The sequence below is a fragment of the Coloeus monedula genome, assembly GCF_965178545.1.
Source record: "Coloeus monedula genome assembly, chromosome: 2".
Lineage (NCBI taxonomy): Eukaryota > Metazoa > Chordata > Aves > Passeriformes > Corvidae > Coloeus > Coloeus monedula.
The window spans coordinates 40,284,325-40,304,583 of NC_138782.1; the positions used below are offsets into that span (position 1 = coordinate 40,284,325).

At 52.0% G+C, this 20,259-nt stretch overlaps 3 protein-coding genes across 3 annotated transcripts; 1 reads left to right on the plus strand and 2 right to left on the minus strand.

The window, feature by feature from the left end:
- Positions 1-351: 351 nt before the first annotated feature.
- Positions 352-6,104, minus strand: LRRC73 (leucine rich repeat containing 73; the record flags this gene model as incomplete). The annotated part of the gene is made up of 6 exons (XM_082277284.1): positions 352-422; positions 1,994-2,177; positions 2,723-2,823; positions 4,040-4,162; positions 5,200-5,360; positions 5,833-6,104. The coding sequence occupies 6 exons, from the start codon at positions 6,102-6,104 to the stop codon at positions 352-354; spliced, it is 912 nt and encodes a 303-aa protein (XP_082133410.1).
- A 4,754-nt stretch (positions 6,105-10,858) lies between these two features.
- YIPF3 (Yip1 domain family member 3) lies at positions 10,859-16,039 on the minus strand. Its single transcript, XM_082303025.1, has 9 exons — positions 15,927-16,039; positions 15,597-15,803; positions 15,408-15,514; positions 14,753-14,798; positions 14,366-14,458; positions 13,896-14,027; positions 13,326-13,439; positions 12,778-12,901; positions 10,859-11,364 (listed from the first exon to the last, which is right to left on the minus strand). Exons 1-9 carry the CDS (start codon positions 16,005-16,007, stop codon positions 11,243-11,245), a joined length of 1,026 nt encoding a protein of 341 aa, XP_082159151.1. The 5' UTR covers positions 16,008-16,039; the 3' UTR covers positions 10,859-11,242.
- A 59-nt stretch (positions 16,040-16,098) lies between these two features.
- Positions 16,099-19,377, plus strand: POLR1C (RNA polymerase I and III subunit C). The gene is made up of 9 exons (XM_082302352.1): positions 16,099-16,181; positions 16,264-16,335; positions 16,425-16,532; positions 17,070-17,202; positions 17,298-17,417; positions 17,628-17,780; positions 17,951-18,100; positions 18,634-18,750; positions 19,061-19,377. Exons 1-9 carry the CDS (start codon positions 16,113-16,115, stop codon positions 19,177-19,179), a joined length of 1,041 nt encoding a protein of 346 aa, XP_082158478.1. The 5' UTR covers positions 16,099-16,112; the 3' UTR covers positions 19,180-19,377.
- Positions 19,378-20,259: the final 882 nt, after the last annotated feature.

Consider the following 20,259-nt stretch of genomic DNA (forward strand, 5'->3'; position numbering starts at 1 on the left):
GACCTTTATAAAAGTCTCATCGCGACAGCAGTACAAGCGATAGAAAGGACATCTCTTATACACATCTGAATAAATACAGCCGGGCGTGGGGGTAGCAGGGCGGCGTGAGCTACACATGCGGCGACGGGGACAATCACAAGCGGCCGACGAGGCGTGTGTGATGACACAGAGACGTGTGTAGAGATTCGCTCGGGCCAGGCTCCTGCGCTCAGAGAGCCGAGGGAGGCATCAACAGGAGCTGAAATGTGTGAGAAGAGGGCTGGGGAGCCCACCGGAGGCTGGGGCTGGCGGGTGCACGCTGCCCCGGCGGGCACGGTGCTCTTCTCGGCAGAAGCAGGCAGGGTAGCCCAGCTACATTTCTGTTTCTGCTAAGAGGCTGTCACCGAGGCCTGACGTCATCAGGACCATCTGGGAGCTGGAATCTGTGTCGAGAGAGGGAGAAAACCATGAGACATTCGGGCTGCCAGAGAGCGCAGGGCTGTACTCCAGACGCAGGTGTGAGGATGAGGAATTAAAACACCGCAGGGTGGGAAGAGAACTGCTGAGAGAAGTGTGAGATTAAATACGAACTAGGCCTACTCTGTCCACACAGCAGAACGGAATCAATTTTTGGGGAGGGGGAGAAAGCAGAGACAGTAGCAAGAGGCCAGAGGAACATCAGGTCTGAGTGCCCCCAACATGCAGGTGATCCTGGTTGTGCTGGCCCAGCCATGCCCTTACCCAGCCCTGCACAGACATCTACATCTGCATTCATCGAGTGTTTTTTCAGCTAGAGAGACAGTGTCCAGGTGGGGCAGGCTTCAGGCTGCAAGCCAACCAACACCACGTAGAGTGGTGGTGTTGCCTTCCCAAGAGCAGGGAATGCTGTGGGCAATCAGCCATTTTACAGCAGCAGAGGCCTGGAAATACTGACTTTCTGCACTGCATGAATGGAGGGTTTGTGCAGCCCTCCCCTGCCTGCCTCGGGGAGGTGAGGGCAGCTTGCTGGCTTGGCCATGGCTCAGAGCACCAGCCAGGAACACTGTGACTCTCCCCACAGCAAGTGAATCAACTGCAAGGAGGATGGGCCTGCATAGCAAGTAAGAAACTTAGCAGGCTACCAGTTTCCCATCCAGAAACATTTTTAAACAGAAAGAAAGATTTTTTTTTTCCTGGATGGGAGGGAGGAGATCTCTAGTGGCAGTCCTACACATTCAAAACTATTGCAGGGGATCTCTATTTCAGGAATCAGTTTCTGGAAACTAGATCCAAAACTTGGCCAAACTGTCACTAAATTATTTTTATGGGTTTAATGGATGAGGATCCAGATGTTTTGAGGCTCAGAGGAATGGTTGTGCTTGTCTGCTGGTAGTCTGATAGGAGAATTGTGAGGGGTGAAGGACAAATGAAGGTTAAAAAAGCAAATTCTCAAACAGCTGGATCACAAGGTAGGCATGACAAAATACAGTATCATCTATGCAAACTACACAGAAGAGGCTACTGCTATCTCCATAATACGTCTTTTTTCCATCACAAGCAACAGACAGCCTGTGGCACCTGGCTAACCCTTCACATGTTTGGGACGTAGAGATAGGAATAGCTGATGCTGTGTGGATTGCAGGGAGGTTCTGGAAACAGTGAGGAATGACACAAGTTTTGGCTAGATTATCTGGCAAAGACTCCCGAGATCTTTAATATTCCTGCCCTTGAGTTTTAATACTTTGAGATTTTGTTCCTGCAGCATCAGGAAAAATGCCTCAGAGGTACCGTTTCCACTCTTTGCAGCAGCCGCATTGTCCTTGGAGGCTGCCTTTCCAAGAGCGGCTCAGCCCAATGCTATTTAACATGAAGGTCACACTGGGAGGTGTATGTATGCCATGGAGGTTGTATGTGTTCCCGTTCATGGGGAGAAGGGACAGACCCATTCACCGACCCCACTGCAAGAGGCCAGTGGCACTGGAGACACCCCAGACACCCCAGTTCCTGTCCCCAGCCCAACTCCCAGAGCTCTTACTGTTCTGACAGATCCAGGGGTTCTTCTCCCTGGCCGTGACTTCATGAGCCTCCGTCTCCTCCTCTTCCTCACCCTCTGAGAGAAGATCAGAGATCTGCTGCTGCAGCTCAGGACTGATGTTGTTCTCCGCCAGGATGAGTGTCCGTAGGGCTGTGGGGTAATTCTCTACCATGTCCAGCAAGGTCTGGGGGAAGAGTGAGATAAAAAGGCTGACAAGCAGCACAAAGGCTGAGTAGAAAGAGTGTCAGTGCTTTGTCTCCCTGCGAACTCCAGCCCTCCTCTCCTTACTTCTTCCTTCCCTTGGCCTTGACCTCCCTTCATCAGGCTTTATGAGAGACTGAGGAGTTCCCATCTTTCTGCAGGAAGAGCTGAGATAGGATTTCCTGACTCTGTCTAAAGTAGAAGGGACTGCTCTACACCCTGTTGCTCTCACATATCCAGGCTCATTCCCTCTTACTACTGGAAGCTGGAGATCTGAGAGGAGAGTCTGTGCAATTGAGCCTTGGCCTGTGTCCACAGAGATTTAGTTCTGATTCCCAGCCAAAAATCCAACCCCTTATTTTTTTCCAAGAAAACAGCCAGGGAAAAGCAAGAACCCCCCTGGTTGCAGGGAGGGAAGGGTGTGCATGTGGTTGGAGGCAGGTGTGGGTCCTGGGGCCTCTGTAGACCTCCCAGACCTGCACCCTTGAGAGGTCAGTGATGCTGTAGAGTAGCTGTGGGCTCCCATACCTGAGCTGACTGGTTGGTAAGTCCTGTTCCCTCCAAGTCCAGCACTTCGAGGGTTCGACTGGAGGCCACAGCGACTGCAAGCATTCCGGCTACCTGGTCACCTGTGGGAGGAGCAACCAGGGCTGTCAGCAGTGCCTGCCTTCCCTCATGTAATGCCACATGTCCTCATGCGCCTGGGGCTGTCATGGGAACATCCTCTGAGTATTTCTGCCATCAGACAACCTTCCAAATCTGTTACCTCATGGTGGAAAAAAACACTGCTAACTGAGAAGAGAGACAAGGAAAAGTGCACCATTTTGTGGTTATGGGAGCAGTCACTGATTCTCAGGGGGAACACAAAGGAACACAGTGAAATTTGTTCTATTCCCCAAGGGACCATATCTTCCCAAATCTCCTTCCTACTCAAGGAGGCAAGGGCCTTTAACAGTTCCTGTAAGACATCCCAGACAGAATAGGAGCTGAATACTTCAGTTTAGAAAAAGGCAGGAGTCAGAGAGAGGACTCTGCACCAGGTGACAGACTGCCTCCCTGGAAAGGGGATAGACTTTGAGGGGGTTGCAGCAGGATGAGGAGCATTAAAGATTGATGCTGGTGAAGAGACAAGACTCCAGCATGTTCTGACATTCTCTGTCGAGTGCTAAGATGCCATACAACTGTGACACCTCTCTTGGAACAAAACCCAGACTGCTGTCAAGTAACAGCCTGGGGCTTTTCCTGTCCAAGAGGAGGTACCTGGTCAGACAGAGGGCCTGGGGGAGGCTCTGCTTGCAGGCAGGTTGAGGAGGGGAGTGTCATCCTGATGCTTAAAGAGGCATGGCCCAATCTTCTCCTCACCACCTTGCAGCAGAGCGGGAGAGAGTTTGTTTCTATGGCAACGAGTGCCAGGCTCTCCTCCTCCTCCTCCCTGCTCCTCCAGGAAGATGAAGGGGGGAGTGCGGGGACATACTGCATCTGCCAAGCCAGCTTCGGTGCCCAGGGCTTCAGGAACAAGGGAGACATGGAGGGTCAAATGTGACAACAAAGGCGGTGGAGTGGGCAAGGCACAGCCTCCTTTCTGCACCTCCCTGCAGGGCATGTGGCCACCTCACACAGGCAGAGCAGTAAGGGTGGCTTCCCATACAGCTGTAGGTGCCTGGCAGGGTGAACTTGCTACTGGGGATCAGAGGACACCTATGCAAGGAACTTCCCCATCCTACTGTTGATGCTCTACTGCCTTTCCAGAGCTTGGTCCCTGGCCACGCACTGGTGCAAATTGCCCAAACACTGAGGGACAGGAGTGCAGCATCCCCTGCTTCTCCTCCCTGGCCCCCAGCTTACCTAGCGGGTTGTAGTCCAGGTTCAGCACACGGAGCTGTGAGCTGTGAGCCACTGCAATGGCTAGGCGTCCCCAGCCTTTGCTTGTGATGCCTGGGTTAGCACTCAGTGTTAGCTCTTTGAGGCCTGGAGAAGAGAGAGAAGCCAAACCAGAGCCTTAGGGTACCCAAAGCAGTCACGGGAGAACTAGTTCAGCTCACCAGAACAGCTTTGGTTTGTGTCCCCTGTACTCTGTTGGGCTTAAAGGCTTGGTTTGCTCTGACAACTGTCATCACATATTTCAGTGGTCAGTGAAATATTTCACTGCCTTCAGCTGTGGCCCTTCATTTCTCCGTGCTGCAACTGCCCCATTTATCTGCTCTCCCAACCTGTGTCCTGCTTACCCTAAATAGCAAACACAGTGGAAACTAAGGGGTGTGTGAGACAACTGACTGGGCGAAGAAGGTGGCATGAGGTGACAGTCTGGAGAGAGGGTATCGGGGACAGTAGGCTCTGAAGCCTGCACCTGAGAGGGGTGGCCAGCAGAGATAACAGCATCAGTGGCATTGTGTGCACACAGAGGAGAAGGTGATGGGAAAAAGTGGAAGGCACTTCGAGAATCAGAAGAAAGAAGTGATATTAGCTCAGCACATGCCAGCTCTCAGCTTGACTGGGTCACTGGCCTCACACCACCAAAGATCATTCCCTGCAAAGACCTGAGTCTTGCCACTAAGGCTATGCAACTACACACTCGTGGAGTGTACCTGCAAGTAGGGACAACTCCCAGGCACTGATAATAAAGCCAAGTGCTGAGGTAGGGGCACACAATATAATTATCTATGGTCATTATCCACATACAAATGCAAAATAATAAATTCAAAGTCCAAGCTGTCCTCTCCTCCAGTTTCAAATGCTGCTGACATGAACCAGAAGCAACCTGTCAGTCCCTGAGCTCCAAACTGCCAGTGGGACAGATCAGTAGCAGAAAGCACAAACCTACCCTAGGGAACCACTCCTCTATTACTTGGCTTTTCTGCTTTTCTTAAGTTGGGGGAAAGAAATTCCTCAGCCCTGGCAAACCATAGAGCTTGCCTCCTCCAGGGCTGAAGATTTACTGCTGCATGCATCTCATCTACGTGAAAGCTCCACCAGTCATTGAGCAGCCCACAGCCCCTGGTGCTTACCGGACTTGGCCCCATCAGGCGGCAGGAGCCCACAGATAAGGTTGATGCCTTCATCACCCAGCATGCAGTCTCCTAGATCCAGAGCCACCAGCGAGGGGTGGATGGAGAGAGCAGGGTTGAGGAGGGCCAAGCCTGCATCTGTCAGGGGACTCCCATGGAGGCTGTGCAGGTAAAAGGGAAAATTACTACGGAGCCTTCTTCCTTGGGGCTAACTAACCTGACGGGGAGGAAGAAGCAGACAAAATTAGGTGGATGACAAATACTAACCCCAAGTGGGCAAAAAGCTCTGTGAAGCCTCTGTCGCGAGGGTCGGCTGGCCGCTACGGTGGCCCTCCTCTCCCGGCCGGGACGAGGGGTGCAGGGGATGCCAGCGGTGAAGGGGCAGCCCCACCACTGGGGGCTGGAGGGCCGGGACTGAGAGGTAGGGCCGTGCCCAGCTGGCGGGAGCAGAGGTGGCTCCCTCCCAGCCAGGTGACGGGCAGGGGCTTATCTTCCGCAGCGCCAAGGGCATTTTTTCCCTCCGACAAGACTCGAATTCAGGGGCTGGCCCCGAGCTGCAAGTCCCCCGAAAGAGCCGTCCCCCCCGGGAGGGGGCCTTGGCGCCCCCGGCAGCCCCCGCCCCGCTGTACTCACAAGAGGGACTGGACGGAGCGGTTCGTCTTCAGGGCCTCGGCCAGCTGCTTGACGCGGTTAATGTTGGAAACGATGCCCAGGTTGAGGTTGAGCTGGGCGAGGGAGCGGGACTCGGCCACCCCGCGGCAGACGTGCCCGAAGTCCCGCTCGGAGAGCTGGCAGCCCCGCAGCGACAGCAGCCGCACCGAGTTCTCCCGCAGGCTCTCGCAGATGTCCCGGATCTCCGCCCCCGACAGCGTCTCCCCGGAGATCTGGATGGACCCCGGCAGCATCTTCCCCCGGCTCGGAGCGCCGTCGATCCCGGGGCCGCGCCGCCCGGGCGCCGGGGGAAGCCGCGCTGCGCGCTGCGGGCCGGGGCGGGCGCCGCCGCCGCTGCTGCCGCCGCCGCTGCCGGGCAGTCCCGGCCCGGCCCACCGCGGCCCCGGGGGCGGCACCGCGCTGCTTCACCGGCGGCCGCCGGGCCGCCCCGCTCCGCCCGGCGGGGCGGCGGGACCCAGGGCAGCCATCGGCGGGGGCTGATCCGCACCGGGGCGCGGGATCGCACCGCCCCGCAGAGCCGGGAGGGGGCCGGGCAGCCCCGCGGGTCCCCGCCCCGCTCCGCCCGCACCTGCCGGGCCGCCCCGCCTTCCCCCGGCCATCGCTCCGGGCCCTCTTCCCCGCCCGGCCAGCACCTCCCCGCGGAACGGAGTAGGTGTGGAAGGGGGTCCGGCATCCTTCATCCCACCCCGGCATCCCGCCCGGCATCTTGGGCCCCGATGCCACTCAAAGCCCGCGAGGGACGTCGGCAGCGCCCGCTGGCACCTGGCCGCTACCCTGAGGAGATGGCGGGGCCAGGGCCGCCGGGGCTGGGTTCCCGACACTGGGGGTGCAGGAGGGTGGGAGAAGCACCTGGGAAGGGCTCTCCGTGCCAGCCGCCCTCCCACCTGGGAAAGAAGCCAAAGCCACTGGGCCCTGGCGCACTCTGGGTGCTTGGTCCGAGGAACTGTGGTGTTCCATGGCTTCTGTGGCGTTTAATGCTTAAACCTGCTAAACCTGAAACCTCGACCCATGACTTAATGGCGAGGTCAGTCTGAGCTGCTCCTCATGGCCCAGAGCTTGCAAGAGCCGGTGCTTGGAGGCAGCTGCTTGGAGGTGAAAGTTGGATGGTTCGGAAAGGGCCACAGATTTCCTTATCACTGAGCACACAGCCTGTGCCCTCGTATGCAGGGCACACCCCACCTCCTAATTCACAGGTATAGATCAGAGGGATTTGTTCCCTCTCTTCCCGTTGAGTAATCCTGTACTTGGAGAGAAATAGGAAGCAGGGCCCCAGCGTTTTCAACTTCACTGAGCTGAAAAAGGAAGGCAGTGATGTGGAAATTAGGTTAAACCGCCTAAGTAGGCAGCTTTCTGCACGTAACTAATCTGGTTGCTGCATATAGCAGTGCTCAAGTGAATTCCAGCCCAGTGGGTAACACTGGGACAAACCCAGGCTCCTGTGCTTGGTTTGCAGGCCAAGTCCCAGGAGAAGGGATGGAAAGTGAAGAGAAAAATAGGGTGTGGAGGGGTATATGGAGCACTTCTCCTCCATTGAAATGGAGGAGCAGATCACCTGAGCTGAGGATGCATGTTAGGTCCTGAATGAGATAAGGGGATCAGCAGCTTTAAGACTTTGGCTGCAGCATCTAACTCCCAATGTGGGCATCACCATGCCCTTTGAGTAATCCATTGCTGCTCTCTAGAGTATCTACACCCCCCTCTTTCTTTCCCTGTTGCAGAGATGCATGACCTTGATACTGTTCTACAAGATACACCAAGAACAGACCACTGGTCTGGCAACTCATCTGCGCAGGGATATGAGCAGCAGCTGCAAGCATACAGCTGTGGTACAGCTGTGGTACTGCGGCTTTCAGAAAAGGAGCAGCTTATCTCTAAGGTCACATTAAAAGACCCAGGTGAGAAGGGGATCCTATGTATTGTAGGATGGTGAGGGACAAAAGGCTGGATTTCAGAGTTGTGGGCAGGGGGTCACCAAGAAAATTCCAGCTGCTCCTACTGCATGCAGGTCAACTAGAAAGCTACACTGAGACTCACCTCTCAATTACCTCCATGCACTAGTCAACCCACACTTTTTAAACAGACTACTATTAGAGAGGTGCTTGGAGGAGAGCCCCTGGGACATGTCCCACTTCCATTGACAGCACCAGTCCTGAAACATTGATGAAGATGCCCTAGTGCATCCTTGCTGCCTGTTGTCAGGAGCAAGAGCACATTGAAGAGACAAGTGTCCCACCTACTTTATGCTCAATTCATTGAAAAAAGTGGCACAGGAACTAGTGGTCCAAAGCTTTGGCTCACGAAATCTAATGCAGGGCTATGCAGAAGGGACTTTGGCAATACTATTTTGTGTAGAACTAGGTATTTCTTCCTTGTCATGTGCAGTTACCTAGCAGGTATGAGGAAGGTCATTTATTGTTTACCTACTGGGGCAGAAAGAGTGATGCCATTAAGAGTTCACAAATAAACAGAGAAAAGCAGTGGACGAATAGCAGCTAGAGTGAGAGTAGACGCAGGAAGGAAAACAAATGGGAGAAGAAACAGCCTACCTGTAACCCAAAATCACACCTAAGGTGACCATTAGTGCAACAAGGATGGACTGTAAGAAGAATTGGACTCCCGGGTACTGCACAGGAGAGGAGGAGGTCATAGATGTTTTAATACACATTTTTAGCTTTAATACACAGCTTCCTCTTTCTAATCTGACAGCTTTTTATGTTTATTCTGTATTTATTAAAGAGGGGCTATTTTTATTTATTAACACAGAGCCACCCTTACTCAAAAGGGGGAAGTGATGAGGGGGTTATTTCAGATTTGTTGCAAGGGAGAAGAAAGAAAATTGTTATTTGCTGCAAGAGCTGTGGCAGGAAACAAAGGCAGAGATAGTGTAGTACGATAGGGTTTGTAAGGCTTGTTCTGGTAACTAGAGGACATGAGTAAGCATTGAGATGCCCTCCCACAAGGACTTTATTAAGCCTGTGTGCTCAGCATGCTCCCTGGAACTGCAGCATGCATGCATTTCCCTGAAAAAACGTGTCCTTCTCTGTCAGTGAAAGGCAATGCTGAAGCTCTCAGCCGAGGACTGAATTTCTGGCAGTACAGAACAGTTCAGCTTCCAGCTGCTGCTGCACAGAGAATTAATCAGGGCTGAAGAACTGGAGCAGAGCAAGCCCCACAGGTTCCAAGAGGGTGGTTGGTTGTCACCCCGACCATGTCCTCAGCTGACAGCACACAAGCTGCTCAGGGAGCTTTGCTTACTGTTCATGAGGAGTTTGCTTACTTCTCTCCTCTGTGCTTTGAGTGAAAACACAGGGCACAGCTTCACCCCTCTGGTTCAGCTGAGTGGCTCAGTGCAGGAGGGAGCACAGCTGTTCTCCAACTGTGTCTGTAGATCAGCACCGATACAAGTTTGGTGCAGAATGATTTTTTCTTCTCAGATGAACTTACTCCAGTGACAATTGTCTTTCTCTTTTCCTCCCCCTGCCTGTACTTCCAGAGTTTGCACCAAGAGAAACAGATCCATTCTAGGCCGCCAGGGCAAGAACTTGGAATTAGAAACAAACCTCCCATGGAGATATAAAGAGGGTAATACCAGAAGCAGCATTACAAACTAACACTTCCATTTTGTCAAGTTTCAAAGTAACAGAAATTCTAGGAGCTTAAAGTGGTTCATTTGGTCCAAAAAACCCCAGGGAGACTACAAGCCCAAATAATTACCAATTCTCCCAAGTAGCTTGCTCTGAGTTCTGTTCTTCAGCCAAAATGTTTCCCAGAAAAGGGGGTCAGGAGGAGAGAAGAGAGTGAGGGAACCTGTCTGTTACGCATGTGATTGTTAGCAGACAAGCTTTTTGCTCTTGAAAGGGGAACAAATTATGAATGTGGGAATAAGCAAATATTAAGTGGAAAGTAGGTCTGTGACTGAAAATGCTCAAGTCCTGTCTAGTGACATTTTTTTCAACTGAAGCAGATGACCAGCCTGATTACAGTAGCTGGCACTATCTTCCTCTCTTTCATTGCACCTTGGCACTAGTCTGAATGCCACTACAGCTGCATCCTCTCCCATTAATATAAACAAGGGACCAAAGAGTGCAGTTCTGACACACTGTCTGCCTTGTGCACTTGTAGGTACACCAAGAAAGTGCAACATCCGGGTGTTTTTCTGCCCAAGTTTAAAGATGAGCTTCTCTGAGGGGTGGCTCCTCTCTCCCAGACATCCAGAACTACAGGGAGAGAAAAGATGAAAGCCAGTTACCAGCTAACAGCTTCCACTCACAGACCAGTAAAAGTTAGAGTAGTGAGGGAAGGCTGGACTACTCAGTTGTGAGTTACTGCAGTGCAGGTAAGCCTAGGCTGCTCTGCTTACCCATCCTTACTGGAGCTTTCCTGCATCAATACACTGGAGATTAATATGCCAACTCTATTTCCATTGCACACTCCCCTATTTCTCCCTTTGTTAAATGGAAACACTGCCCAGAGGTGACAGTCCCATGGCTGGGAGACATGAAGGCCAGCAGCACAAGGGTGGGCTGAACTGGCCTCCTAACAGAAATATCCACTGAAGACCACGCACAAACATGCTGCCCCTGCATGTCCCACATGGGCAGAAGGGCAGTAAGAACAAGAGGCACTGTGAAAGCATGGGGACAGATACATTTCTGACATACACAGCAGAAGGGATGGTGAGGTGAGATAGCTTTGACCAAGTAAAGAGAGAGGGATCAATATGGAACATGACAAGAAAGAGCAAGTGGTTAAACACACTGTGCTGAAAACTGAAAATTGCCAGAGAAAGTGAAGTTCCTGCACCTTTTGAACTACTGTGCCTTTGAAAACAGTGCCCCAAACAGGCCATGTATCACAGCATATTTGAAGAAGGACAGCAGAAAATTGCAAAGAATCCCCCTTTGAGTCTAGGGCAGGACAGATGAAGGTGCAGAGACCCAAGCACCACGCTCCCATTAGACAAACAGGCTCAAGCATAAGACATCACTCAGCACCAACATCAATTTAATCCTTCCCTCTTCAGGACAGGAACAGGGCAGATATTCCTGGAGTTACATCAGCAAGCGGAAAGAGAGCTAAGGGACAAACTGCGCTGGGAAATCCCAGCTAAACATGCAGGCAACAGAACCACTCTACTCAAGACAGCCCAGACCTGGATGGGGGAAGAGTGTAGCTCTTCTGAGTCACTGAGGTGCGACTCACCTCAATTGAGTCCACTCAGCTGCCCAAAACCATAACGCAGAGGACAGGTCCAGGAAAACAAAACCAAGTTGTCTTCTTGCTGTTCTGTCCTGTTCCTAAGAGGCAGCAGGTTACTGTGGCCCTATGCAGCCCCCGAAATAGTGAAGGAAGCAAGTCCAAGTCTGTAAAACTACAGGGTCAATGCAATGGCTTTGGCTGTTGTGTTCACTACAGCATTGGAAACAACCGGAATGTCTCGGGCAACTCTCTGAAAGGGTGGCATGTTAGGTCCTTCCAACGTGTCCAGGATACCTGCAGGAACAAAAAAAAGGGGAGAGAGGCAAGAGTTAGTTCAGATGATAGCAGAGGGCACATTTCTTCTTGCCTTTTTCTCTGTCCAGGTAGTGGTTGATGGTGCCAGGGCCCAGAACGGGCGAAGCACTTGCAGGCAATGGGAGGAGACATCTAGCCCCAAAGACTGAACAGGAGTAAACACTTCCATCCAGAGACACAGGGTACACACCAGACCTTGTGCTCAGGGCAGGAAGAGCTTGTGCATGTTCCCAAGAGGAACACAGATCCTTTTGCTTTGAGGGTGTCAGATCCAGTCCCCTGCCACTCGACCTGAATGCAGGTACTGCCAGAGATGTTGCTCTGCTGAGGGAAATTGATAAAATCCTGTTCCTACTTCATCCCAGCACAGATCTTGCTCTTAGACCAAGATTCTCTGTTTGCTTTCATCCTGAGATACACTTGCAGACCCGTATCAGGAGCTGCAGCTGGGCTGCAATGTGGAATTTTTGTCACTGCAGTGCAAACAGACCATGCTTGGCAGGAAATACACAGACCAATGCAAATATCCTCAAGTCTCTGTCAACTACCCTCTTAAGATTGATAATCAGTTTTGGAGTGCTTTGAAGGAAATTGCTTGGAGTATATCTTATTCTATTTCTCTGCCAAAAAGCTGCAGATCAGAACCTATGCCATCAGAACAGATTCAGGAAAGAACAAGATTTGTATCTAAAAGGACTTGTAATGCTATGTATAACCCCTAATTATGCAGATTTATCAGAAATATCACGATGGGTCTGGCTGCCTAAACTCATACAGAGACTTGCAGAATTGCGTATTTAGGGATCTGGAAACTCTCTAGAGATGGGGTGAGAGAAGAATTTTGGTTTTGTTTTTTTTAAGGAGGTTGAGACCTTGTTAGGAGAAAACAAGAAGAGATGTGGAAGGAGGACCTGACCATGCATGGCCTGGTTAACAAACAGTACTAGCTGGGGAAGATACAGCTTCTGCTATCGGTGCTGTACAACACAAGATTAAAAAAAGGTGTTGAACAAAGAAGGAAAAACACTCATGACACATTTCCTGATCAGAGAAAAGCCACCTGACTTCAACAATATTCAGGAAGGGGCTGGACATCTGCATGCAAGAACAGTCAGTGCTGTTACACTTCACTTGGGAAATAATAAGGGTCCTGACTCACAAATTGGGTCTTAAGTGCTAAAACTCAGTGCATAGTAACTACCCCAATGTTTACCTGCTGCCCTACTTGAACAGCTTCTTCTAGAAAAGCTAGTGGCGGCCATTTTAGAGTTGGAAATTGGCACAGATGCCCTCAGGACCGATTCAAGTTGTCCGTTCTTTCTCTCAGAGAGACAAAAGAGAACTTCTCTTCCCCCAGATCTAACACGATGTCTTCAGATCTCCCTTGCTTACCTTCTACTACCTTGTGATAAGCAAAGTGCAGATAGAGAAGGAAAAGCATATGCAGAGCAGCAAGAGTCCCACACAGGATGAGCCGCTGGGTATGTCCCACGGTACGTGACACCAACACAGCAACCTAGGAGAGAGGAGGTGATCAGAGAAGGCAGCTGCTACCTGAGCCTCTGGCACTGCAGTCAGGAACACAGAGAAGAACAGGTCAAGCAGTGAGAATCTGCAGAAACGCTGCACTGAGTCTTTTTCGCAATTTTCACCGACAAATTTAGAGCAATTCAAAACTGTTCTGTGTAGGTGAACCTTGCCCAGTCCTTGCAGGATGCTCAGGTAAATAAACCTCCTGCAGCTGTTAGAACGGGTGAGGATATTAATCCAAATAGCGACTCCATACACCAGTGCCCAAATTATGCAGGAGCATTGGACTGTTCTCCACAGCAGCTTGACTGGCTGTGAAATGAACCACCAGGCCAAGGAACAGAAAGCAAACACTTCCCTCCCTTTTTTTGTCCCAGGAAGAGGAGGACCCCAGGCTGCCTGTCCCTTACCATTCGTAGTGTAGACAGTCCACCAACAACCAACCAGAAGATATAGAAGAGGGAGTGGAAGTGGATATTATAGGTGACAAAGAGGGTGATGCAGTGTCCAAAAAGACCATAGCCCTGACAAAACAAAAATGTCCATGTTACAAGGACCAGTCCCACACAAAGGGCCATTGATCAAGAGCATGAACAGCCTATTCCTGCAACACTTCACCATGGCAAAGCCTCACAAACCACTCATTCACTGCCAAACAGTCAACCAGAACAACAACTTTAACAGCAGCTCACACACAGATAATGTCAGAAGGATTCACAGGCACGTAAGAGATTGAGACAACCTGGGAAACAGAGGAAAAATCCTCCAATCCCAGAGAAATTGCAGTCTCCTGGCTTTTTACCACCAGGCTCTCAAATCAGGAAGTGCAAGTCAGAAGAACATCCTGGAATTCCAGGTTGTCCCAGTGCAGTTACCTGGGACCAGCAACTTACAAAGACTTTTCCTGTTCTTTGGGAAAAGCTTGCTCTGGAACACCATGCAGTCAATGTGCATCACAGGGCAGCTCCATCAGTACCTACCAACAGTGACAGCATCTGCACCATCGTGATTTGGGCATTGCACAGATATGCCAGGAAATACATGAAAGATGAGACGCCCAGCCAGTAACCGAAGCAGGTGCCAATGGCTGTGCCCATCAGTGTGCCTTCCCTCTGTGGAAACAGTGTCATGATGAAGAGAACTCGAAGAACTGACCTGCCAGCACCCAAATTAATCCCTGAGAGTCCCAGATCCTTTGCAGGCATTTTCAAATAGCTGGCTAGCAGCATTCAGGGGGCCACAGGACCTACACCCCAACTTCTCCCAGCAGCAGAGTGTCAAGACTTTCTGGTGCATCCTTCCTCCCACCCCCAAACCAAAATGTTTTTCCTCAAATCAATCTGCTTTTTAGCAAGACACTTATTCAGTTATAGAAGAGCTTTCCTCTCATTTTCTAGTGTCCCTACAGCAACCCAGTCAAACCACCACTTATCACTGAGACTCGACGTACAATGATGGTGTCTGAGGTCTTCATTCCATGCAAAAGAATGGCCACCAGTGTGAAAACCAGCATGAGGGGTCCGTACAGCTCGCCTGCAATCTTCTACAGGAGGAGACAGGTGAGGGAAAGTTTGGTTAGAGCCCCTGAACACCAGGGTCCCCACCACAAGCGATGTGAGAAGTACACTGGATGGCGTTTATCACCCAGGTTATCACCTGAGGTTAGGTGAGAGCACACTGAGGTTTGGAACAACCATGGAAAGGAGTCATCAACATTTTCAGGGAGATGAACACCTAACAAACCCAGTCCTTAATAACACGGATTATTACAGTTTTACAAGGTGTCTAGGGGATAGTCACTTGGCCATGGAGTCTGATTCAGCAAAAGGGAACTCACCTGTGGGAAATTAATCATCTTCACAGGAATCATGGACTCCAGCAGCCTGCATCACAGGAAAGCAGGGAACGACAACAGGAGCAGGAAGGACAACAGAATGGTTAACAAAATGCTTCATAAGTAAAAGATCCCAACACCCATTACCAGTGTTTGCTGTTGTGTTGACAGGACTTGGGGGACAGAGATTCTTTCTAAAGGGTGAGTCAAGGTCACTAAAGAAGAAAAACCTTACTGTCAGTGGGCTAACTTTGCTTGGGAGGGGCAGATTCAATGAAAATGCTTAGGGATCCACTCAGGGAGGAGAGATCATTGACGGAACAGCAGGAAGGAAAGATAACTTTCCTCATAAAGGCTCACAAAACTTTGCCTTGTTGGACACAACTGTGTTGCAAACCCAACAGAAGTCACATAAGGTAGTCGAGTACAAAAAGAGCCCCTTCTCCTGCCCTGAGCAACAATGCTGGGTGACAGGGCCACCAGCCCAACCACGGGACCTCACTAAGGTGAGCGGGACAACACACAATGTGTTTCCTCATACGTGAGTCTTCCCGAAGGGCTGACAGCCCACTCTTGCTCGTTCTCTGGGAGCTGACAGCCAGCCTCCTGCAGGCACGGAGCCACTGGCTCCCCGTGCCCCGCGCCGGGGGCTGCCCACCTGGCTCGCACTTGGACGGGCTCCACATCGAAGTAGGGCCGGAGGATGTCGATGTTGGCGTAGAGGCTGAAGGCCCTGGAGGCTTGTCTCTTCCCCACCTGCCACATCTGCGGAGAGAAGGGAGCGGGCAGCGGCCGGGCGGGCGGGCAGGCACCCCGGGGCCGGGGCCGGCCGGGGGACAGCGCTCACCTGATCAGCGACCTGCCGGCCCAGCTGTCCCCGCAGCCCCTTCATGCCCAGGAACTCCCCGTCCTCCTCCTCGCCGGCGCCCGCCTCGCCCTCCGCCTCCTCCTCCTCCTCCTCCTTCATGCGCTGGTGCATCTCCCCCATGTCCTCGAAGCTGGAGCCTGACGTGTCGTCCATGTTCTCCATGTCGATGACGGCGGAGCCGCCACCCTGCGCCAGGGCAGACTCGGCGTCAACACCCGCTCGGCTCGGCCCGGCTCGGCTCGGCTCGGCCCGGCCCGGCCCGGCCCGGCCCGGCCCCGCCGCCCCGCTGCCGCCCGCGGCCCGGCCCACCTGCATGTTGTCCTCGAAGCCGCCCCATTCGGCGGCGGGGGCGCCGCTCCTGCCGCCACCCGCCGCCCCCGGCGCGGCCATGGTGCCCGTCCCGGCCCCGCCGCGCTGGCCCGGATGGGCGGGAGCCGGATGTGACGGCGGCCGTGGAGCGACTCCCAGCGCCCGGGAGCACCGCCCATCGCACCCATGGCGGCCCGGCGGGGTGCGGACGAGATGCGGGACCGCGTGGTGCTGGGCGAGTTCGGCGTCCGCAACGTGAGCGAGCCCGGCGGGGAGGGACGGGGGGCGGCCGGCACCCGCACCCCCTCACGGCCCCGTCTGTGCCCTCTCCTCGCAGGTCCACACCACCGACTTCCCCGGCAACTACCCCGGCTACGAGGACGCCTGGGACCAGCGGCGCTTCGAGGAGGTGGGTGAGCGGCGCCGGCGGCCGGGACTGGGGGTGTGCGGGGATCGGGCCCCGCGGCCGGCGTGACCCGCGGTGCGCGGCTCCCGCAGGCGTTCCGCGTGGACGTGATCCGTGAGGAAGAGGACACCCTGGAGTTCGACATGGTGGGCATCGACGCCGCTATCGCCAATGCCTTCCGCCGCATCCTGCTTGCCGAGGTACCGCCGCTCCGGGGGTGCTCACCTGGGGGTGCCGGCCTGAGACTTTCTTAACAGGGAGCGGGGAACGTTCAGCCTTGTGTCAGCCCTTGCGGACAGCTGCGGGGTTTGGAAGAGAAGCACACGTTCCGCACGTGTGCCAGGAGCCCAGAGAGAATGAGGTCTTTAGCAGCATGGGCGATACCGCCTGCTGCTCTTACGGATGCGGTTGGTAGCATCTGTGGGTCAGCCTTTTCGACACAGTTGTGTTGCCATCCCAACAGAAGCCACATAATGCTGCCAAGTACTAAAAGGTTGAGGATGCCTCAAAGCCCTTTTTCCTGCCCTTCACCTCTTGCGATTGATTGTTAAAAAAAATGGGCATGGGAGTAGGTGGAGTGTAAGGGTATATTGCTTATCCTGATTTGGCAGAAATACCACTGAAAATAGTCTGCATGGCAGTTATTTGTAGGAGAGGAGGGACACTTGAGCTGGATAATCTCTTGGCATGTAGTTCAACTATTGTTTTAGGCTGACTTGAACCCTTGTCTCCCTGAGGTGCCAACGATGGCCGTAGAGAAGGTCTTTGTGTACAACAACACATCCATTGTGCAGGATGAAATTCTGGCTCATCGGTTGGGCCTCATCCCTATCCGAGCTGACCCTCGTCTCTTCGAGTACAGAAACCAAGGTGAGATTCTTGGATAGAATAGAACTATTCCTCAAAGTAGGAAATCATGGTCATGTAAACTGAGCAGAACTGTAATTTCATGTGCTTCTTCCCAGGAGATCAAGAAGGCACAGAAATTGATACTCTGCAGTTTCAGCTGAAAATCAAATGCAAACGGAACCCTCAGGCTGCCAAGGAATCATCTGATCCTGATGAACTATATTTCAATCACAAAGGTGAGATTTCTTCTAAAAATAGGTGCTGTTTTTTTCCTTTTTTCAGTCTTGGAAGACAGGATTTGGGCTGTTCTCTCAGCCCTGTGTGCTCACAGGAAGAGAGTTGATTCCATTCTGCTAAAATTTTCTTTTTGCTGTCTTCAGTCTTATACAGGTGAGTGACCTGCTTTGAGGCAGCAGCTGCCTGATGCTTGTGGCTTCTCTTTGCAGTGTACAGTAAACACATGACATGGGTGCCCTTGGGGAATCAGACAGACCTTTTTCCAGATGCTGACTTCCGACCTGTTCACGATGACATCCTCATTGCACTGTTGCGACCCGGACAGGAAATAGATGTGCTCATGCACTGTGTCAAGGGCATAGGTGAGTTGTGGCTCCTGGGACAGCGGGACAAGGAATGTGAGTGCTTGGACTAGGGCACTGCTGTATGATGGGGAAGGGTAGAGAACTGGCTTTTCCCCTGGAGCTTTAGGCCCCAGCATCCTGGTGCCCTGAGGCCTACTCTCATCCTTGACTCTTAACTCTTCATACAGGTAAGGATCATGCCAAGTTTTCTCCTGTGGCCACAGCCAGCTATCGACTGCTTCCTGACATTACTCTTCTGCAGCCTGTTGAGGATGAGGCAGCTGAGACGTTGCAGAAGTGCTTTTCCCCTGGAGTCATTGAGATCCAGAATATCGATGGTACTTTTTTCCTGCCTTGTTCCTTGCAAGCTTTAGTAGAGACTGATTTGAGCTTAGAGCCAAACTTTGTAGAGACAAAACTGCATTGTTATGTGGCATTGCTGATCAATGGTTCATGCTTTTCTGAGCCCAGTTTTATGGATGAGTGGCTGCCCCGTGCAGATGTGTTGGGTGATGAACTGGGACATCCCTGAAATGCTAAGGCATTGGATACCTGTCCACAGAGCTCTGCAGCTGCTGACTGCTGCTTCCAGTGCTGTTCATTTGTTACACGGGGCAGTGAGCTTGCTCTTTCCAGCAGCTGAGTGTGGAGGAGACTTCTTGTGTCCTTCCAGGAGTGCATGCAGGCTTTGTGTTTGGGTTAGTTCTGCCAGATCGGAGTTTCATGTTGGGTATATGCTAATTCTTTTTATTGGTGGTTTCCCTGCCTTTGGTGATGGGCAAGTGCCTGTTTGGGGGGTAAGCACCCGCTGTGACCATAAGGCACCCACCTGCTGCAATTTGCCCATCTCATTTCATCTTTTTCCCTCTAGGAAAAAAGGTGGCGAGAGTAGCCAATGCACGGTTGGACACATTCAGCAGAGAAGTTTTCCGTCACGAGGGTCTGAAAAACCTTGTGCGCCTGGCAAGAGTACGGAACCATTACATCTGTAAGTGCCCCATTTTCCACAGAGTTCTGCTGTGGTGTGTGTGAACAAGCAGAGACTGGCCAGCATGTATGGCTGGCTCTGTGCCTCTCCCCACCCTCAGCATGAGCATCCATACATTCAGCATCCAGTGGGTAACTACCTGCTTTGGGATTGAATCTCTTGGTGTTTCCTGCTGGCAAATGTAGCTGCTTCTCTTGCTGTGAAGATCTGGCTTGTTGCAGTGAGGTGTAAGGGAAGATAAGGGACAAGCCTGGAGCCAGGTGCAGGCTGAGGCTGCCTTCTGGCTGTGCTGACTTGTTTCTCTGTGCAGTTTCAGTGGAGTCAACGGGTATCTTGCCTCCAGATGTGCTGGTGAGCGAAGCCATCAAGATCCTGATGGGAAAGTGTCAGCGCTTCCTCAATGAGCTGGACTCTGTGCCTATGGAGTGACCAGGCTGTAGCTGGGAAAGCAGATGCCTGCACTGCTGTTTTGGGCTTCCTATACCTGCATGGAAGGGGGATTCCTCTTCCATAGGCAGGAGGCTTGACAGGGGCTTGCCAAGAGTCCAAGGACCATCTCTTCGGATTTTTCTGTTGGTAATGAGCCTCAGTGAGGAGATGCACTAAAATAAAGGCTTTTTTTTTAAAGCTGTCTCCTGTGCCATTCACAATTGTGAAACTGTAATACATGAAGAAGGAAGTGGCAGCAGGTCTAAAGATGAGTAACAGCATTTATTTTAGATGGTATGCAGTGAGGAGTGAGGAAGATTGATAGGGCAGGGTAGTAAAGCATTTCACAGCAGGTCAGTGAGATTTAACGAGTTGGTATCTGAAACCTGTTCGGCAGGTGTTTCAGACCAGCTCTGGGATAGTTAATATGGATGGTAGAGAAAAGGCTGTACTGTCAAAGGACTGGAACACCTCTCCCATGAAGAAATTGAGAGAGCTGGGACTGTTCAGCCTGGAGAACAAAAAAGCTCCAGGGAGACCTTATTCTGGCCTTTTGGTATGTAAAGGGGGCATAGAGAAAGACTTTACCAGGGTCTGCAGTGACAGGCTAAGGGGCAACACTTCTGAGCTGGAAGAAGGTAGACAGGTTGAACATCAGACTTTTTTTATCATGAGGGTTAACATGTCTCATGTTGCCCAGAGTTGTGAATGCCCCATCCCTGCAAGTGTCCAAGGCCAGGTTGGATGGGGCATTGAGCAATGTGGTTGAGTGTTAAAAGCTGAAAATGTCTGGGAGTATTGGTGTGTCCCAGTTGCTTAAGGCAATGCACACTATAGTGCTAGACTTTAGTGTAGTAAGTAGAGACAAAGTACTGCTTCCCTGGGGTACAATTACTTACAGTGTAAACATCCTTTGTAAGGTGAACATGCTGAAGGGAGGAGGTACACTTGGCATCCTGGCTCTAACCCCAGCCTGTCCCATGCCATGCTGCAGGTATATGCTGCACGTGTATATCACACATTATCATCTTATATATATATATATATATATATATATATATATATATATATATATATATA